The sequence below is a fragment of the Phyllobates terribilis genome, unplaced genomic scaffold (genome assembly GCF_046119375.1).
Source record: "Phyllobates terribilis strain yellow unplaced genomic scaffold, ASM4611937v1 Scaffold_10__3_contigs__length_209671492, whole genome shotgun sequence".
Taxonomy (NCBI): Eukaryota; Metazoa; Chordata; class Amphibia; order Anura; family Dendrobatidae; genus Phyllobates; species Phyllobates terribilis.
In genome coordinates, this window is record NW_027362770.1 from 87,403,320 (window position 1) to 87,425,099 (window position 21,780).

At 48.2% G+C, this 21,780-nt stretch overlaps 1 protein-coding gene across 1 annotated transcript in view; it reads left to right on the top strand.

Moving 5' to 3' along the window:
• Window positions 1-734: 734 nt before the first annotated feature.
• The window catches only part of LOC141164419 (uncharacterized), a 73,669-nt gene continuing 52,623 nt past the window's right edge, over window positions 735-21,780 (top strand). Inside the window, exons 1-6 of the mRNA XM_073649619.1 lie at window positions 735-815; window positions 2,161-2,310; window positions 2,410-2,589; window positions 2,673-2,796; window positions 2,880-2,977; window positions 3,175-3,265. Of these exons, the coding sequence (XP_073505720.1) occupies window positions 2,233-2,310; window positions 2,410-2,589; window positions 2,673-2,796; window positions 2,880-2,977; window positions 3,175-3,265 (571 nt within the window). The 5' untranslated portion in view covers window positions 735-815; window positions 2,161-2,232. The remainder of the gene's footprint in view (window positions 816-2,160; window positions 2,311-2,409; window positions 2,590-2,672; window positions 2,797-2,879; window positions 2,978-3,174; window positions 3,266-21,780) is intronic.

Consider the following 21,780-nt stretch of genomic DNA (forward strand, 5'->3'; position numbering starts at 1 on the left):
GCTCCGTACACCTCGTACACACGCGGCTCTGCTCCGTACACACTTGGCTCTGCTCCGTACACCTCGTACACACGCGGCTCGGCTCCGTACACACGCGGCTCTGCTCCGTACACCTCGTACACACGCGGCTCGGCTCCGTACACACTTGGCTCTGCTCCGTACACCTCGTACACACGCGGCTCGGCTCCGTACACACGCGGCTCTGCTCCGTACACCTCGTACACATGCGGCTCTGCTCCGTACACACTTGGCTCTGCTCCGTACACCTCGTACACACGCGGCTCTGCTCCGTACACCTCGTACACACGCGGCTCTGCTCCGTACACACTTGGCTCTGCTCCGTACACCTCGTACACACGCGGCTCTGCTCCGTACACCTCGTACACACGCGGCTCGGCTCCGTACACACGCGGCTCTGCTCCGTACACCTCGTACACACGCGGCTCGGCTCCGTACACACGCGGCTCTGCTCCGTACACCTCGTACACACGCGGCTCGGCTCCGTACACCTCGTACACACGCGGCTCGGCTCCGTACACACGCGGCTCTGCTCCGTACACCTCGTACACACGCGGCTCGGCTCCGTACACCTCGTACACACGCGGCTCGGCTACATCCACACTGTAAACCCCTCCTGACCCCACACATAAACTTCAGCTCATCCAGCACCATGACAACCAGCACAGCAGAGTCCTGCATCCACTGAGGCCCCTGATCATGTGACCCCTGACTCCTCCCCTCCTGTGACCTCATCACAGGTCCTGTGCGCACAGAGCAGCCATATACTGTATGTGGTGGCGGCTCTGCAGGTGGAGGTATGTGGAGACCCCATTACTGGCGCATTAACACTAGATATATATTGCACAGGGGATATCGCAGCCGATTCCCACACAAATAATACTGGAAACGCAGAATTAGAAATGATTATTTCTCGGTAGTTTCTATAGGACTTAATACATTCCTGATTCTGGAGAGTAATATAAATACTGCAGAAAACAGAGGAATAAAGTTCAGAGAAGAAGCTTCATAGAAATACATTGACGTTACAGACGTCATTTAACCCTTTGGGAGAAAGTGATTCCAGGGAGTAAATCCAGAACTCGTCTCTGTAGAAGTTTACTGCGTTGTGAATCCGCTGCGGTCGCCTCTAACACCAACCATCGGAGATCAGAGCTTTTATCACCAGCTCCGAGGAATGTCTGGCCGCGGTGATCTCACCAAACCTCTGCTCTTCTTCATTCTTTTTCTTGCGGTGGCCGCAGGGGATTTGATCCTAGATCCATAGAGCCGAATAGAGGAGCCATATTCCTTAAGTCTGATTGTAATTAATCGTGACGTTGTACAATGTCCACTTTACCACAGAAGCACTTTACCGAGTAAATCACACCAGAACTGTACAGGTAAAAAAAACACCAATATCCAAAGGTGTCCCTTTTAATTGGTGGGAAAACTATCACCTTTAATAATCCTCAAACAGTTCTGACATGACAAACATGGAAAAGTGCCCCTGTATGGATATGAAAGAAAGTCTGTTTAGACACTTTAGCTTCATAGCATCAGCTCTAATCACATGGTTAGATAGTGATTTACCCTTAAGATACACAAATTGTGGAGTTGTTATGTTTAGGGTTTTTTTGTGAAGGAATCATGTATTCCTCTCATAGTACAGTGCCCCTTTCTTAGCCCCCACGCACAGTATAATGTTCCCCCAGTACCGCCATCCACCAATTTTATTTTTTTTTGGGTGTTTTTCATGTAATACATGGAAACCTATACGAAAATGCTAAAAAAATCTGATATCCAGAGAAAAAAAATATACTGTATATAGAGAATTTGGCATTAAATATCTCTTGTCTTTGAGTTCTTATAAACAAACTTTTCTAAATGCCTCAAACTTCTGTGTATGAATCAGACTTGAGATCCAGTATGATAGAAGATTACAGTCCAGTGAAGACTGGAAACATTCATATAGACAGACGGTGGTGATGTAGTCAGTGACAGATTCTGGCCAAATATGTTTCTAGAGCCGTAGTAGAAGATGAAGATGTTATCCTCATCATGAAGTAGTTAATCTACTGATACGTTTCCCTTATTATCTCCAGTAATTGTATTATTACACAGGATTTATATAATGTTACATCGGCTCATCTTCTCATTCAGGTCTCTACAATATTGGATCCTCTCAGTGAACATCTTCTATATAAGCATTTTTTTCTGATTTACCCATCAAGGATGGATATGGACAGGGATAAGATGGCAGAGAAAATATTACACCTTACCTTAGAGATCCTTTTCCGGCTTACTGGAGAGGTAAGAGAAGACGTTACATTACATCATTCTTATCTATGAGAATAACAGATGGACAGAACCGGAGAGGTGAGATTTATTAATGAGTCTCTCCATAACTAGGATTACACAGTAGTGAAGAAGACCTCTAGTGAGCGCTGTCAGGCCCCTGTGTCTGAGGAATGGGGAAGACCCCTGAACCCAATCACGAGGCCCCCACCTCACCCCCTGATACATGAGGACATCAATAACCAGAAGATCATAGAACTCACCTACAAGATGATTGAGCTGCTGACTGGAGAGGTGACACTGCTGGGAATGCTGGGACATTATACAGTAACGCTATGAAGGGATCGGGAGAATAACGGTATCATTGTATGTGTCAGGTTCCTATAAGGTGTCAGGGTGTCGCTGTCTATTTTTCCATGGAGGAGTGGGAGTATTTAGAAGGACACAAAGATCTGTACAAGGACGTCATGATTGAGGTTCCGCAGCCCCTCACATCACCAGGTAATAGACAGGACTAAATACGCATGGCCTATAATTATCTGTATGTAAAGAATGAATTTAGTCCCTGTATGTGTTTCCTCCAGATCTATCCAGTAAGAAGACAACACCAGAGAGATGTCCACGTTCTCTTCTTCCACAGGATTGTAAACAAGAAAATCCCAGTGTTCCTCAGGATCATCAGGTAGATGGAGAGAAGATATCATGAGATCTCCCTATAATGTGTAAACGGCTGTGAAGGTCTTGTGTTCAGTCTTGTTTTATCCACCAGTATTATATGTTTCATACTTCTGTAATCAGAACGGTGGAGATGGCGGGATTAGAGCTCATCACAGATGTGATTTCTCCATCTGTCTGTGACTTTTACAATATTTGTTTCAGGGTGAATATCTGACCCATATTGATACTACAGAGACATATGTGATGGGTGATGAGCGGTGTAAAGAGGAGATTCTTACATATGACTACCTAGGTGAGTAGTAACTTTCTCAGTCACCAGCTGTGGCTTCTTTATCGGTGGTGTAGTGGGGCCGTATCACAATCATGTGATCACCATTTTGCTGCTAGACCACAACATTCTTCTTGACCCAAAATTGTTCAAATTACTTAGGGAGTTGAAAGCCCTTTTCTAGAGAACTTACAACCTGGAAGATCCACCTACCCCTTGGTATTAGAAGATGCTGACCATTATCTGCCCAGGTCCATTTGATCATTTCAATAGATATGTTATTGTCTATACACAGTTTTTGACTACAGTAGTTGGTGCCCAAAATACTCTGATTTAACCACTTCCTGCAGCCAGTTTTGTGTTTCTAATCTGGGCCCATTTTTCAAATCTGGTGTGTGTCACTTTATGTGGTGATAAATTTGGAATTCTTCACAAAGGATAATAGGACAAATCTGACAATACCCTATATACGGTTGTACACGATGTCTGGCACATGACAGGTTAAGAAGGAAAGCTATCTGAATGCAGATCTTGCTGGAATAGTTTGCAGAGACAATGTATTGGGGCACTGTTTGTAGAAGCTCAAAAGATGGCTATTACGAACAGGCTTGGTGCTATCTACTCTGTTTTCCAGATCCCAGGGATTGACTTGCTCATCACCCTTTAACACCTTCATGACCTTGGACATATCCATACGTCCAGGTTGGTAAATACTTACCGACATTGGACGTTTGGATATGTCCAGGTGATCTGACAGCTGACACCCAACACTCAGGGCACCGCTCCCGGGACTTCAAACCCTGAAATGCTGCGATTGACACCATTACACCATTTAGAAGACAGGCAGAAGGAGGGAACACCCTCTGCCCTCTGATCGACGCCCCCGCAACAACGCCATGATGAATCTATGTCGTCATAGCAACATCCGGGTCACCAAAATTAGCAAACTTCTTACATCATGCTCAGAGCAAGTTTGTCTGTGAGTGCAGGCTGACAGTTTGTAAAGCATAGTAATGCTCCTTCATTCCTATGCATTTTAAGCGATCAGACTGCAAATAGTGGAAGTCCCATAGTGCGATGAAGTAAAAAAGGTAAAAACAATTGTTAAAAAAAGAAAATCACATACTAAATCACATGAACTAAAACCATTAAGATTCTTCCAGTATGTTATTTGTTGAGAGGAGTTAAGTCCATAGTAAAAGGGAGTGGTTAGAGACATTCAGATATATCACCACCTGGACCTAACGAAAGGGCAGATTATCTTGACCCCAAGTGCCAAGGAGAAGATGTCCTTCTCTACTCCTGATGGGTGCTTTCAGTACACCAGGATGCCGTTTGGTCTGCAGGGAGCCCCAGCTACCTTCTAGAAGGCCATGGACCGGATCCTAGTCTCTCATAAGAAGTACGCCGCAGCTTACCTGGATGACATCGTAATATTCAGCATAGATTGGGGAAGTCATTTATAGAAGATCCAGGCGGTACTGGATGTGCTAGGGAAAGCAGGGTTTACGATAAACCCAAAGAAGTGCGCCATCGGAAAGGAAGAGGCAAAATACTTGTGGTACATTTTTGGAAGGGGCGAAATAAAGCCGCAAGTAAAGAAGGTGGAGGCTATCCAAAACTGCCCGCAACCGAACTCCAAGAAGCAAGTTTGTTTGTTTCTGGGAATTGTGGGGTAATATTGGCGATTTATCCCACATTTTGCTATGATAGCCACCCCCCTGACTGATCTTCTTAAGGGCACAAAGACATTGATGGCCAAGTGGTCCCCTGAAGCTTAGATGGCATTCCAGGAGTTGAAGCTCGCCCTATGTAAGCAGCCAGTCTTAGCACCTGACTTCACTAAGGAGTTCGTGGTTCAGACTGATGCCTCTGAGATTGGTTTGGGGGCTGTGTTGTCCCAGGAAATAGATGGGGGGAACATCCAGTCCTATTCCTAAGTAGGAAACTCTCCTCCTGTGAAAATAACTATGCCATCGTAGAGAAGGAGTGCTTGGCCATCAAATGGGCAATTTAGACGCTAAGATACAATCTGTTAGGCCGAAAATTCATGCTAGTGTCAGTCCATGCACCCCTGAGATGGATGAGGGAAAAGAAGGGGAACAATGCCCGGGTAACTAGGTGATTTCTAGCGCTCCAAGACTTTAATTTTCATGTAGAGCACAGGCCCTGGAAACTACATGGAAATGCAAATGCTCTGTCCAGACTTCCCTGTTTAGCTAGTGAAGGTGCCAAAAACCCCAGCTTTGGGCATGGGAGGGAGATATGTGACCAAGTCACTGGTAAAGTGCTGGAGGGGAGATATATTTCCGTGAGGCTGTTAGCCTCATTGAACTAAAACCATTAAGTTTCCTCCAGCGTATTATTTGTTGAGAGGGGTTAAGCCCATAGTAAAAGGGAGTGTTTTTTTGTGAATGGGCATTGTGAAGGGTGGGAGGCCATTCACCATATTTCCGCCTCAGTTTATGGTCTGGGGGTGTTTAAATACTTTGCCAGCTGAGGCATTCAGAGTTCAATGTCTGGGAAAGCTAGCTCCAGAAGGTAGCTTGAGTTTGTTTGTTTCTGAACCATATAGAGTTGCTGAACTCTCAGCAGGTGTTTCCATTTTTGCTTTGTTCTTCCTGTTTTGCCCAGCGGGCTGTGTTTATTTTCATGGACTAACTGTTGTTTTTTGCAACACTATAATAAACCAACAAAAGTTTTAAAGAGACAGCGTGCCCGAGTCTATCTCTGTGCTCTGTGAGTGAGAGATCGACCACAATATATATATATATATATATATATATATATATATATATATATATATATATATATACAGTACAGACCAAAAGTTTGGACACACCTTCTCATTTAAAGATTTTTCTGTATTTTCATGACTATGAAAATTGTACATTCACACTGAAGGCATCAAAACTATGAATTAACACATGTGGAATTATATACTTAGCAAAAAAGTGTGAAACAACTGAAAATATGTCTATTCTAGGTTCTTCAAAGTAGCCACCTTTTGTTTTGATGACTGTTTTGTACACTTTTGGCATTCTCTTGATGAGCTTCAAGAGGTAGTCACCAGAAATGGTCTTCCAACAATCTTGAAGGAGTTCCCAGAGATGCTTAGCTCTTGTTGGCCCTTTTGCCTTCACTCTGCGGTCCAGCACACCCCAAACCATCTCGATTGGGTTCAGGTCTGGTGACTGTGGAGGCTAGGTCATCTGGCGTAGCACCCCATCACTCTCCCTCTTTGTCAAATAGCCCTTACACAGCCTGGAGGTGTGTTTGGGGGTCACTGTCCTGTTGAAAAATAAATGATGGTCCAACTAAACGCAAACCGGATGGAATAGCATGCCGCTGCAAGATGCTGTGGTAGCCATGCTGGTTCAGTATGCCTTCAATTTTGAATAAATCCCCAACAGTATCACCAGCAAAGCACCCCCACACCATCACACCTCCTCCTCCATGCTTCACTGTGGGAACCAGGCATGTAGAGTCCATCCGTTCACCTTTTCTGCGTCGCACAAAGACACGGTGGTTGGAACCAAAGATCTCAAATTTGGACTCATCAGACCAAAGCACAGATTTCCACTGGTCTAATGTCCATTCCTTGTGTTCTTTAGCCCAAACAAGTCTCTTCTGCTTGTTGCCTGTCCTTAGCAGTGGTTTCCTAGCAGCTATTTTACCATGAAGGCCTGCTGCACAAAGTCTCCTCTTAACAGTTGTTGGAGAAATGTGTCTGCTGCTAGAACTCTGTGTGGCATTGACCTGGTCTCTAATCTGAGCTGCTGTTAACCTGCGATTTCTGAGGCTGGTGACTCGGATAAACTTATCCTCAGAAGCAGAGGTGACTCTTGGTCTTCCTTTTCTGGGGCGGTCCTCATGTGAGCCAGTTTCTTTGTAGCGCTTGATGGTTTTTGCAACTGCACTTGGGGACACTTTGAAAGTTTTCCCAATTTTTCGGACTGACTGACCTTCATTTCTTAAAGTAATGATGGCCACTCTTTTTTCTTTACTTAGTTGCTTTTTTCTTGCCATAATACCAATTCTAACAGTCTATTCAGTAGGACTATCATCTGTGTATCCACCTGACTTCTGCACAACACAACTGATGGTCCCAACGCCATTTAAAAGGCAAGAAATCCCACTTATTAAACCTGACAGGGCACACCTGTGAAGTGAAAAACATTTCCGGTGACTACCTCTTGAAGCTCATCAAGAGAATGCCAAGAGTGTGCAAAGCAGTCATCAAAGCAAAAGGTGGCTACTTTGAAGAACCTAGAATATAAGACATATTTTCAGTTGTGTCACACTTTTTTGTTAAGTATATAATTCCACATGTGTTAATTCATAGTTTAGATGCCTTCAGTGTGAATGTACAATTTTCATAGTCATGAAAATACAGAAAAATCTTTAAATGAGAAGGTGTGTCCAAACTTTTGGTCTGTACTGTGTATATATATATATATATATATATATATATATATATATATATATATATACATACATGTGCTTCTCACAAAATTAGAATATCATCAAAAATTTAATTTATTTCAGTTCTTCAATACAAAAAGTTACAATATTATATAGAGTCATTGCAAACAGAGTGATCTATTTCAAGTGTTTATTTCTGTTAATGTTGATGAATATGGCTTACAGCCAATGAAAACACAAAAGTCATTATCTCAGTAAATTAGAATAATTAACAAAAAAAACACGTGCAAAGGCTTCCTACGCATTTAAAAACGTCACTTAGTCTGTTTCAGTAGGCTCCACAATCATGGGAAAGATTGCTGACTTGACAGATGTCCAGAAGGCCGTCATTGGCACACTCCACAAGGAGGGTAAGCCCCAAAAGGTCTGGCTGTTCACAGGGTGCTGTATCCAAGCATATTAATGAAAAGTTGAGTGGAAGGAAAAAGTGTAGTAGAAAAAGGTACACAAGCAACCGGGATAACCGCAGCCTTTAAGAAAAGGCCATTCAAATATTTGGGGGAGATTCACAAGGAGTGGACTGCTGCTCGAGTCATTGCTTCAAGAGCCACCACACACAGACGTATCAAGGACATGGGCTACAAGTGTCGCATTCCTTGTGTCAAGCCACTCATGACCAATAGACAACGCCAGAAGCATCTTACCTGGGCCAAGAAGAAAAAGACATGGACTGTTGCTCAGTGGTCCAAGGTGTTGTTTCCAGATGAAAGTAAATTTTGCATTTAATTTGGAAATCAAGGTCCCAGAGTCTGGAGGAAGAGTGGAGAGGCCACAATCCAATCTGCTGGAGGTCTAGTGTGAAGCTTCCACAATCACTGATAGTGTGGGGAGCCATGTCATCTGCTGGTGTAGGTCCACTGTGTTTTATCAAGACCAAAGTCAGCGCAGCCGTCTACCAGGAAATTTTAGAGCACTTCATGCTTCCCTCTGCCGACAAGCTTTGTGGAGATGGAAATTTCATTCTCCAGCAGGACTTGGCACCTGCCCAAACTGGTTACTAATTGAGGACCTAATAAGCTCAAAATAATAATGTTCACTAATTACTCGGGTTTACTGACTGTGGTGAACAACAATATTAAAATTTAGCTTTTATTCTGACATTAAAAATGTATCTTTTAATCGTCCACAGTGCTTATAATCAGTCTATCCACTCTACTCCCTATAACAGGAACGGAGCAGATACTAATATTATTAAAAATCTATACAGCGCAGACCCTAATGTGAGATTTCATATGTATGATTGCACTTTGCCCACACACTACAAGAAAGCTATCTATGGAGTGTTCAGTTCAATTTTTTTTTTTTTTACACCAGTAGGTTTTAATATCACAGTGCATCAGAGACCACGAGACTCCTACAGAGAACATACACTATCCTGTTTCCAGTGACCAATCTCATTGCACTCATTCAAAGGCAGTTCATAGATTGATATGATCATATATTCAGCCTGACTGCCTTATTTATTTCACCTCGACGCGTTTCACTTATCGCTTTTCATAAGCACATCAGGAGGTTTTTAATAATAGCTACTGCGAGCTGTACTGCTTTGTTTAGAACGCAGCACAGAAGCTAATCCTTCCGGCTATGATGCGAGCCGCAGCCGGCGGCACGAACGCCGAGCTTAAAAAAACTGACTCCGCCTACCTCCCTGACGCACCCGCACCGCGGCCAACCACTCGCGTTCTCTCTTCAGACCAATATGATGTGGCCATGTCAGCCATGCGTGTCTCCACATCAGCGGCATCACGGCAGTCTCCTAGATACAAAACGCTACACAGACCCTAACATCACTGGGTAAGCTCTCTCCCCGCAATACAGGAAGCCTTTTCTCTACCACGTTCCCTAAAATCAATGATACAGGTTCAAAAATACTATTCCCATTACTCATACCCCTGCAAATGCATTCAAATATCTATTTTATGTCGCTCCAAGCAAAATTAATTGTATATATCCCTTATCATGTTTCATATCAAATTTTATTCCATATACTACAGAACAAAAATAGTTCACAAGAGCTATAACAATATAAAAATAATAAATACAAGGATTATTCCATATGTTTAGATTGATTAGGGCGGAAGTAAATCCAGTCTATTCCAACTACTACAGAATAAACAATATTCCAAATTTTTAGATGCTTTCCTTACAATAGATAGAGTCAATAAATGATAAATCAAGTCAAATAAATGGAGTAAAAGAGATTTTTTTCATTTAAGCCCAAAGGGGCCACTGTTCTTAGCCTGAACATCCATTGAGCCGCTTTCCTGAGTAACTTACTATCCAAATCTCCACCTCTCTGAGATGGTCTTATTTTCTCGATTCCTTGAAATTTAATAGCCTTGACATCACCATTATGCCCTTCACATACATGTCTGGAGATAGGTGTATCTTCTTTCCTTCTAACATCACCCACATGCTCTAAAATGTGTCTTCTAAATTGTCTCCCGGTCTTACCTACATAGCTTTTTGCACATTTACATTTAGCCAAATACACAATTCCTCCCGTTAGGCAGTTAATAAACTCCCTATTCGTATATGTTATTCCTGTTGTATCACTTGTAAACGAACTGCTCCTTTCCACAAAATCACATGCCTTACAAGATCCACATCTGTATGTACCAACCACCCTTGAACGATTCAGCCATGTTGAGTCAGTCTTCAGGTTGTAGATGACTATGCACCAGTCGATCTTTGATATTACGCCCTCTTCTGTACATGACTGATGCTTTATTTGTTACTAAATCTCTTATATCTGGATCCATCTTAAGGATGTTCCAATATGTGTTTAGATTATCCATTACCTCTTTTGACCCATGGTCATTCATCCCTATTAAACGTATATTTTCCTCACTCTCCGTCTTCGATCATGGTGTTAGGTGATGATACACAGATGTTACTATATTCTTCGGGTAACGACGTCATCTAAATCTTTCTCCCAAATCATTGGCTCCCCTCACAAAATCATGAAATGACGAGCAATTTCTCCTTAATCTTAAGAATTGCCCTTTCAGGATCCCACGTTTCAAAGATAAAGGATGGTGGCTGTTCCATTCCAAAAAGTTGTTGGTCGCTGTGGTCTTTCTAAAAAGGTCAGTTATCAAGTAACTGTGATGAACCTGTAGCCGCCATCTTGGTAATGATAAATCATATCCAGGGATGGCCACACTTCAGCAGCCCCCACCCTTGGGACCTTCTGTTAAAACGTCAACTAGATAGTTTCCCCCCATCCAGGCTCCTGTAAGATAAGAAGCCTACTTAACACTTGAATGCTAGGAGCTTCAAAGACTTCGAGAGGAAACACAGCCAGCAGGGGGGGGTGCTTCGTCTATCTGTACCTGACCATTTGTCCCATAGGACTAGTTTCTTTGTCTGTCACAAGCATGGAGGCATAAGATATAGAAACATGAATAGTACACGCATGTTGCGTGGGATGGGCCAATAAAAAAATATCACGGCGTCCCGGAGCCATTGCGCACACAAGCCTCCGCGGTAGACGTTTGTACGTGCTCTGGAAGCCAAGATATAGCGCGGAGCCATTCCTGAGGACCGTATGGTATCATAATTGATATCAAAAGGTCGGTTACGGCGGCCCGAATCCATGGGAACCCCTGGGGGTATCATGAGACCATCCCAGAAGAAGTTATTGGGTTCCATAGAATTTGGGCTTCTGATCGAAGTTAGACCTGAGGGTGGAGACTGAGCCAGCTGACCTCACCAGCAGTGGGCGGGACGGGGCAGGTAAGATAGCAGGACAGACAAGAGACAAGTCAGTTTTTGACCCAAGAGTGGTGTGCTGAACATCTGAGCACCAGCTGAGGCCACCAAGGGGAGGAGCAGTTTGACCATGCGGTGGTAGGCCTCAGCCTGTAACAAAGAACCGTGCCTGCGACCGCAGAATCCTCTCCCTGCGTCACAAGAAAATCAAGAAACCGGTAACTGATATGCTGTGGTGATTCTGTGTGTTGTATTCCATTGTTGTATAGTTTAGCCTGACCTTATACCTGTGTATATTTAGTTGTATATCGTGTATCTAGTGTATTATTATAATCAATTACCTCAAGTAATTGTGGGCCTGCCTTTTATTCTGCATAACGAACGCACGTCCGTGTGAGCTCGGCTCAAGCCAAAACGCTACCCAGGGTTGGTTCCTGACCCGATATAGGCCCATTCACGGACTGGGCGTATATCTAAAATAGGGACTGGTGGCAGCATACCAACTGGGAATTGGGGAAGGCTGGTAGTGACGGTCGGAGGTTCAGATATATATATTCCTGGCGCGGCCAAGGAAGATATATATACCGCCCTCACTACAGAGGGCCCCGATACCCAGTAGGTTACAGGACAGTCTCCCTGGCGACCGCTTATCCTAGGTGCAGTTCCTTGACTGACCTGAGGCTAAGAGGGCGCTAGCGAGTTGTGCTGTGTAGTGACGTTACGGTTTAGTGACGTTGAAGGGATAACACACTACCGTGTTCCCTGCGCTGGTTGCAGCTTCCTGGCACTACTTTCTCTAGGTGCAGTACCTTGACTGACCTGAGAGGTAAGGGGGCGCCAGAGAGCTGCACCCACCGGCCGGCTTTCATCACATTGGTGGCAGAGCGGTGGGATTGCAGAATAATAGTGTTGTGGGACCCCTACTCCCAGGCACTAAAGACTGCCAGTGGTAACTTCCACTGCTGGAGTCTTAAGGTCAGCCCAACGTTAGACGGTCAGGCTAAAAGTATAACAAGGTGTGTGCAAACTCAGGGTTGCAGCGGTGTCGGTTACCAAGATGGCAGACGGCACCAGGAGCAAGACCCTGCAGGAGGCTAATGCTACGGTCCGTGTGGCAGGAGGGGAGGACATTGTTACTCATGGCGAGGAGGAGTCCAGCCCGGGCACCTCAGGGAGCCAGTCCCCAGTATACGGTCCCGCAGTGGGCTGCCCACCACCTACCCAGCCCAGCCTGTCCAGATCACAAGCCCTTTTACAAGCGGCTATGGCAAGTCTCCAGTCTCATGGCGATGCCGTCTACAAAACCCTCCTGGCAGCATCAGAGAAGGCAGCGGAGGAGGAGCGCGAAGCTGCGGAGCGCCGGGAGGCTGCGGAGCGTGCAGAGCGGGCTGCAGAGCGCCGGGAGGCTGCGGAGCGTGCAGAGCGGGCTGCAGAGCGCCGGGAGGCTGCGGAGCGTGCAGAGCGAGCTGCGGAGCGCCAGCACCAACTGGACCTGGCCCAGCGGGGGCTTCCGCTAGAGCAACCAACCCATCAGGAGACCAAGTCGTCCAAAGTCCGAGCTGAGGACTTCCCTCTACTGGAGAAGGATGGGGACCTGGACTCCTTTCTGGTGGCATTTGAACGGACCTGTCTTCAGCACCATCTGGCCCGGGATCAGTGGGCCAGATACCTGACCCCCCGTTTGAGGGGTAAGTCCCTGGATGCCTTGGGGGACTTACCTGCCGGGGAGGTACAGAACTACGACTGCATCAAGCGGGCCCTGATCCGGCAGTACAACCTCACTCCCGAGTCGTACCGCCAGAAGTTCCGGAGCCTGCTGCGTGGCCCCAAGGACACCTGGACCGATCATATGCGGGCGCTGTTGAGAGCCGCAGAGCACTGGACCTCGGGTCTAGCGCTTACTACCCGCCAGGAGGTCCAGGAACTGTTCGTCACGGAGCAGTTCTTGTGGAACTGCCCAGAGGACCTCCGACAGTTCCTCCGTGACCGAAAACCAACAGGGGCTTCTGCTACAGCCGCCCTGGCAGACGAGTATGCCAATAACAGGGCGCCTGAGCTGAAGAAGTCTGCCAGCAGCACCTGGAGAGGGGGTAAGCCCAGTCATGCCCCTGTTTCCCCGGCCCCTAGAACACAAGGGGTGTATCCCCCTGTTGCCCTCTCCAGGCAAGGACCAGACGTAAGACGTTGTCATCTATGCAACAAACCAGGACACTTTAGGGCTGAGTGTCCCCAGCGCCAAAAGACCCCATCCCAGTCCCAGAGAGCGCCCAATGTTTTGTGTGTGGGAGGGGGTGGTGGTAGGTCCCTGGACAACATCCAACCCGTCACCATAGGCCGTTCTGCGGTCATGGGACTGCGGGACACGGGCGCTGAACGAACACTGGTACGGCCTGAGGTGGTGTCCCCCCAGGACTTGGTACCAGGAAAGACTCTTTCCGTCTCCGGGGTTGGAGGCGTGGAGCCGGCACTTCCCGTTGCCATGGTGTATTTGGACTGGGGTGCCGGAAGGGGGATGCGGGAGGTGGGAGTAACGCCAAATATTCCCGCAAATGTTTTATTAGGGACCGACTTGGGGCGTCTAGTATCGCAGTATGTACCCTCTGAACCCCCAAGTTCGGCCCCCCAAGAGTGTATTGATTTGTCTGCTGCTAATGCCAACCATGTTGTATGTAGTGTGTGTCCTGCTGAGGAGGAGGGAGTGAAACCTGAGGGTAACACCTGCACAGACACAACACAAACAGGGTTAGTGAAAGCAGGTGGGGAGTGTGGGGATGCCCGCAGAGGTGCTCAGCCGGCGTGCCGTGACCTCTTGTCCTCCGGTGAGGGAGGGGGCGGGCAGGATTCTGTAGAGGGAAGCTCAGGGATGGAGAGGGGGGCAGCTACCGGCAGTGTAGGGCTCCCAGGGGTATCCAGGCTGCTGAGTATAGGCCCACTGCAGGGGGAGGAACAGGCCATGGGAGGTGGGGGTGTCCCAAGAGAGGAGCCGCCAGGTAAGACCCCAGGGCAGGAGTTCCCCACATCCGAGATGTCCAAAGGCCTAGGAAGCCTGCCTGATCGGGCGGCTTGGTCAGAAACAGAGGGGAAGCAGGCACTACCCACGGTCACAGCGGTCATAGCCGCTGTCACCAGGAGTGGGAGCGCCGGAGCCCAAGGAGCCTTGCAGAGGTCCGACGGCTTCCCCACTTCTGACCAAGTGTCTGCCGGGTCAGACAGCGGCCAGGTGACATGCCCGGAGGGGCTGACGGAGGATGTGGCAGTTTCGTCGATTCTGGCCACATCAAGTCAGGAATTTCAGGCTGCGTTGGAAGCAGACGACAGCCTGAAAGCTCTCAAGGAACAGGCGGCACAGCCTCCCATGGAGTCAGACTGCGAGCGGGTGGTCTGGGACCAGGGACGGCTGTACCGGGTAACGGTCCAGCAGGGTTCACCGGAGGCGTGGCCCAGGGACCGACAGTTAGTGGTACCCTATCCGTTCAGGGCGGAATTGTTGCGGATCGCACACGAGATTCCGATGGCCGGACACCTAGGGATCGCTAAAACCAAGGCCAGGATAGCTCAGCATTTCTACTGGCCTGGGATGGGAGCCGCGGTGGGTGCCTACTGCCGTTCGTGTGACACCTGTCAGAGGGTGGGGAAGGCGGGGCCGCGCCCCAAAGCCCCACTGGTAACTCTGCCAATCATCGAAGAGCCTTTCTCGAGGGTCGCTGTGGATCTTATTGGACCTCTGTCCACTCCCAGCCACTCCGGGAAATGCTTCATACTCACGGTAGTGGACTATGCCACCCGGTACCCGGAAGCGGTAGCTTTGTCGTCCATTCGGGCCGACAAGGTGGCTACCGCCTTACTGGAGATCTTCTCCAGAGTGGGTTTCCCCCAAGAAATGCTCACCGACCGAGGGACCCAGTTCATGTCGCGGCTGATGGAGTCCCTCTGTAAGCAAATGCAGGTGCAACATCTGGTGGCCAGCCCGTATCACCCACAGACTAATGGCCTGTGTGAGCGGTTCAATGGCACCTTAAAGCAGATGCTTAAGATGTTGGTCGACTCCCACGGGAGAGACTGGGAGCGTTACCTCCCACACCTCCTATTTGCTTACCGGGAGGTTCCGCAGGCCTCAACGGGGTTCTCCCCCTTTGAGCTCCTGTACGGGCGACGGGTACGGGGCCCCCTGGCTCTGGTGAAGGAAGCATGGGAAGGGGATTTGGCCACCCCCGAGGTGTCGGTCATCGAGTATGTCGTGCGCCACCGGGACAGGATGATGGCCTTGGCAAAGCTGGTGCAGGACAATATGGCCCAGGCCCAGGCCGACCAGAAGCGGTGGTACGACCAGAATGCTTGTGAGAGGACCTACCAGGTGGGTCAAAAGGTGTGGGTACTGGTCCCCGTACCACAGAACAAGCTTCAGGCAGCCTGGGAAGGTCCCTACTTCGTGCACCAGAAACTCAATGCCGTCACCTATCTGGTCACCCTGGATCACGCCCGTGGAAGGAGGAAGGCCTTCCACGTGAACATGATGAAGGCTCATCATGAGCGGGAAGCGACTGCCCACCCAGTGTGCAACCTTCCCGAGGAAGGAGAGGTAGAAACCCTCCTGGATCTGCTCACCCAAGCCAAGGCGGGTGGGTCCATCGAGGATGTGGGGGTTGGCCACCAGCTCACGGAGGACCAACGGTCCCAGCTGGGGACCACCCTGCACCCCTTCCGGGGGCTGTTCAGCAGCCTGCCCGGAAGGACTGAGATGGCTGTCCACGACGTGGACACTGGCGATCACCCGCCGATCCGGCGTTCAGCATATCGGGTCTCTTTCGAGGTGCAGGGAAACATGCGCCAAGAGATAGACGAGATGCTGAAGCTGGGGGTGATCCAGGCATCCAGCAGCGCGTGGGCCTCGCCTGTAGTCCTCGTACCAAAGAAGGACCGAACTACACGGTTCTGCGTGGACTACCGGGGGCTCAACGCTGTAACGGCCACCGATGCGTTCCCCATACCACGCATCGATGACCTGCTCGATCGGATGGCCGGGGCTAAGTACCTGACCATCATGGATCTGAGCCGGGGGTACTGGCAGATTCCTCTGACCCCCGCGGCAAGGGAACGCTCTGCCTTTATCACCCCTTTTGGACTGTACGAGTCCACAGTGATGCCATTCGGCATGAAGAATGCCCCTGCCACTTTTCAGCGGATGGTCAATACGCTGCTTGAGGGACTTGAAGGGTACGCGGCTGCGTACTTGGACGATATTGCAGTCTTCAGTCCCACTTGGGAGGATCACCTAGAGCACCTGCGGCAGGTGCTCGGTCGGATCCACCGGGCAGGCTTGACCATCAAGCCGGAAAAGTGCCAGCTGGGCATGAGTGAGGTCCTCTACCTGGGTCACCGGGTAGGCGGGGGGGTTCTGAAGCCAGAACCGGGGAAAGTGGATGCCATCGCATCCTGGCCCACTCCTAGGACCAAAAAGCAGGTGATGTCCTTCTTGGGGACCGCCGGGTACTATAGGAGGTTCGTCCCACACTATAGCACCCTGGCCAAGCCCCTGACGGACCTCACCAAGAAGAAGCTGCCCGTCGCAGTCGACTGGACAGTCGCCTGCGAGACAGCTTTCGGGGCACTCAAGGCCGCCCTAAGTAGCTCCCCTGTACTGCAAGCTGCCGACTTCGACCGGCCGTTTGTGGTACAGACCGACGCCAGTGACTTTGGCCTCGGTGCTGTGCTAAGTCAGGTCAACACGACAGGCCAGGAACATCCTGTCTTGTACCTGAGCAGGAAGCTACTGCCCCGGGAGGTGGCTTACTCCACGGTGGAAAAAGAATGCCTGGCAATTGTATGGGCCCTGCAGCGTCTGCAGCCCTACTTGTACGGGAGCCATTTCACCGTGGAGACGGACCACAACCCCCTCAGCTGGTTACACACGGTCTCTGGGTCGAATGGCAGGTTGCTACGCTGGAGCCTCGCTCTCCAGCAGTACCACTTCTCCATTCGCCACAGAAGAGGCCGTGACCACGGTAACGCTGACGGGTTATCCCGGCAAGGGGAGGGTGCAGAAGGACGCACGGGGGAACACAGGAATGTGCTACCCCCTCGCGCCCTCGTATAGGGGGAGGTGTGATGAACCTGTAGCCGCCATCTTGGTAATGATAAATCATATCCAGGGATGGCCACACTTCAGCAGCCCCCACCCTTGGGACCTTCTGTTAAAACGTCAACTAGATAGTTTCCCCCCATCCAGGCTCCTGTAAGATAAGAAGCCTACTTAACACTTGAATGCTAGGAGCTTCAAAGACTTCGAGAGGAAACACAGCCAGCAGGGGGGGGTGCTTCGTCTATCTGTACCTGACCATTTGTCCCATAGGACTAGTTTCTTTGTCTGTCACAAGCATGGAGGCATAAGATATAGAAACATGAATAGTACACGCATGTTGCGTGGGATGGGCCAATAAAAAAATATCACGGCGTCCCGGAGCCATTGCGCACACAAGCCTCCGCGGTAGACGTTTGTACGTGCTCTGGAAGCCAAGATATAGCGCGGAGCCATTCCTGAGGACCGTATGGTATCATAATTGATATCAAAAGGTCGGTTACGGCGGCCCGAATCCATGGGAACCCCTGGGGGTATCATGAGACCATCCCAGAAGAAGTTATTGGGTTCCATAGAATTTGGGCTTCTGATCGAAGTTAGACCTGAGGGTGGAGACTGAGCCAGCTGACCTCACCAGCAGTGGGCGGGACGGGGCAGGTAAGATAGCAGGACAGACAAGAGACAAGTCAGTTTTTGACCCAAGAGTGGTGTGCTGAACATCTGAGCACCAGCTGAGGCCACCAAGGGGAGGAGCAGTTTGACCATGCGGTGGTAGGCCTCAGCCTGTAACAAAGAACCGTGCCTGCGACCGCAGAATCCTCTCCCTGCGTCACAAGAAAATCAAGAAACCGGTAACTGATATGCTGTGGTGATTCTGTGTGTTGTATTCCATTGTTGTATAGTTTAGCCTGACCTTATACCTGTGTATATTTAGTTGTATATCGTGTATCTAGTGTATTATTATAATCAATTACCTCAAGTAATTGTGGGCCTGCCTTTTATTCTGCATAACGAACGCACGTCCGTGTGAGCTCGGCTCAAGCCAAAACGCTACCCAGGGTTGGTTCCTGACCCGATATAGGCCCATTCACGGACTGGGCGTATATCTAAAATAGGGACTGGTGGCAGCATACCAACTGGGGATTGGGGAAGGCTGGTAGTGACGGTCGGAGGTTCAGATATATATATTCCTGGCGCGGCCAAGGAAGATATATATACCGCCCTCACTACAGAGGGCCCCGATACCCAGTAGGTTACAGGACAGTCTCCCTGGCGACCGCTTATCCTAGGTGCAGTTCCTTGACTGACCTGAGGCTAAGAGGGCGCTAGCGAGTTGTGCTGTGTAGTGACGTTACGGTTTAGTGACGTTGAAGGGATAACACACTACCGTGTTCCCTGCGCTGGTTGCAGCTTCCTGGCACTACTTTCTCTAGGTGCAGTACCTTGACTGACCTGAGAGGTAAGGGGGCGCCAGAGAGCTGCACCCACCGGCCGGCTTTCATCACAGTAACCTTCTGCATCCTTCATGATAACAATATCCAGAAAGGATATACGGTGTTCATGTATAGAGGATGTTAGTCTAAGCCCCACCTCATTATTATTCAAGGCCGAGACAAATTTTTCAAACTGTCCCATTGTTCCAGTCCACAGAATGAGGATATCGTCTATAAACCTTACCCAAAGGGATATTTTAGACGTCCATTCTTTCTGACATTCTGTGAAGACTAGAACCTTCTCCCACCATCCCAGGAATAAATTTGCATATGTGGGAGCACAAGGGCTCCCCATAGCTGTACCCCTGAGCTGGTGGAAGTAACGCCCATAAAACAGGAAGTAGTTTCTCATTCATACAAATTTGATCAAGTCCATCACCAGTGCATTATGACGCCTAAGATGTACCCCCCTTGTGTTTAGAAAGTACTCCACAGCCCTACAGCCCGCCTCATGCGGGATAGAGCTATAAAGCGCCTCAACATCTAAACTCGCAAGATATACCCCTTTATCCACTTGTATGTCCTCTAGTTTCCTTAGGACGTCCATCGTGTCACGGACATAGAAAGGGAACGCGGTAACAAAAAGTCTCAGAACCACATCAACATAGGTACTGATTCACTGCGTCAAATTTCCTATGCCCGACACAATAGGACGTCCTTTTAGGGGGCTGCACCCTTTATGCACCTTTGGTAGGCTATAAAATGTCGCGACTTGGGGGGGGGGGGCATTTTGGTCTCAGAGAGGAAAACTCATTTTTATCAATTAGGTTCTCATCCAGGGCTTTTAATAATATCATCTCTAATTCTCTAAGATACTGTTTAGTTGGGTCTTGTTTTAATACCTCATAACCTTCATGATCCAATAGTAGATTTTGACACATATGGTTATATTGCAATCTATCCAAGATTACAATATTTCCTCCTTTATCAGAAGGTTTTATTACTATCGTGTCATCACATTCCAGGCTCAGAAGGGCTTATAATTCCTGAGTCGTCAAATTATTTCTTATTTTGTCTATTTTGATATCTCTAAGGGCCTCCGTGACCAGCCCCTCAAATATATCTATGTGGCTACACTCAAAAACTGGTGGAGTCTTTGTGCTTTTACTCTTTAAATTTGTAAAGGTCTCTGGAATTGCTCCACTATTATTAGTATTATTTCCTCCAATTGCAATTAACTTAATCCCATCCTCTCTCAAAGCTCTCCTATCTAGCCCCTCCTTCACTTCATGTAGAAGACACAATTCCACAATTTAAAAGACGCATTTTAGAGCATGTGGGGGATGTTAGAAGGAAAGAAGATACACCTATCTCCAAACATGTATGGGAAAGGCATAATGTTGATGTCAAGGCTATTAAATTTCAAGGAATTGAGAAAATAAGACCATCTCAGAGAGGTGGAGATTTGGATAGTAAGTTACTCAGGAAAGAGGCTCAATGGATGTTCAGGCTAAGAACAGTGGCCCCTTTGGGCTTAAATGAAAAAATCTCTTTTACTCCATTTATTTGACTTGATTTATTTATTGACTCTATCTATTATAAGGAAAGCATCTAAAAATTTGGAATATTGTTTATTCTGTAGTAGTTGGAATAGACTGGATTTACTTCCACCCTAAACAATCTAAATATATGGAATAATCCTTGTATTTATTATTTTTATATTGTTATAGCTCTTGTGAACTATTTTTGATCTGTAGTATATGGAATAAAATTTGATATGAAACATAAGGGATATATACAATTAATTTTGCTTGGAGCGACATAAAATAGATATTTGAATGTATTTGCAGGGGTATGAGTAATGGGAATAGTATTTTTGAACCTGTATCATTGATTTTAGGGAACGTAGTAGAGAAAAGGTTTCCTGTATTGCGGGGAGAGAGTGTGGCGCCCCTGAGGGTTCAGTCGCCACAGGGGTACTGCACCTCAGCTTGAAGTGTGGTATCTCCTCTTCCAGGTAAGGATGGAGCACTTCTCGGGACCCTACTTCACCATTCAACATTACACCACTCCAGTCCTGAAGGGGGCCTAAATGCACCAGGGTGCTGCCCCGGCCGGGATATAGGAGATGGGGGGGGACCAAAGTTAGGGGGAACCATGTAGTGGGTGAGGGTGGAGAACACACTTTTAGGTTACACTTGCTAATTCATATTTAATCTACGGCCATCTTAGGTTCAAGGTCTTTGATTGTGATCTTCATCGCAGATTGTGGCCTTCTGCTAGAACCTGCAGCCTATTGAAGATACACGGTCCTCGTTCTCTGGCCTTGAGACGAGGAGCGGGTCAGAGTTAACCACTGCCTCTACCCGGTCAAGGTCCCTACCTAAGAAGGCCTGGAGGGGAGTAGAGGAGACAAGCTCCACAGGCAAAAGGATCCCAGGGGGATGCGGACGGAGCGGCACACGCCACCTGTATTTCTTACTCTGGCCTAGTCAGAGGGATTCCTGCTGCAAGACGGGTGCCGATATCTGACTTTGTTACTTCACGTTTCAGTCAGAAAAGCCCGGAGGCTTAGTGGATCCCAGGAGGGATACGGACAGAGCGGCATATGCCACCTGTACCTCTCTACCTGTGTTTATCCAGTGGGAGCCGGCCTTACACCTAGTTCTAACCACACATACAGTCAGGAGAAGACTTAGTGGGAGAACTCACCAAGGAGAGGAACACACACCAGAGGGGTCTCGTCAGGTGCTCCTGATCTACCTGGAAAGTGCTGGACCCCCTTCCTAGTGGCCGCAGTAAGCCGCAAGGAGCAGAGGGAAGCTTTGCGG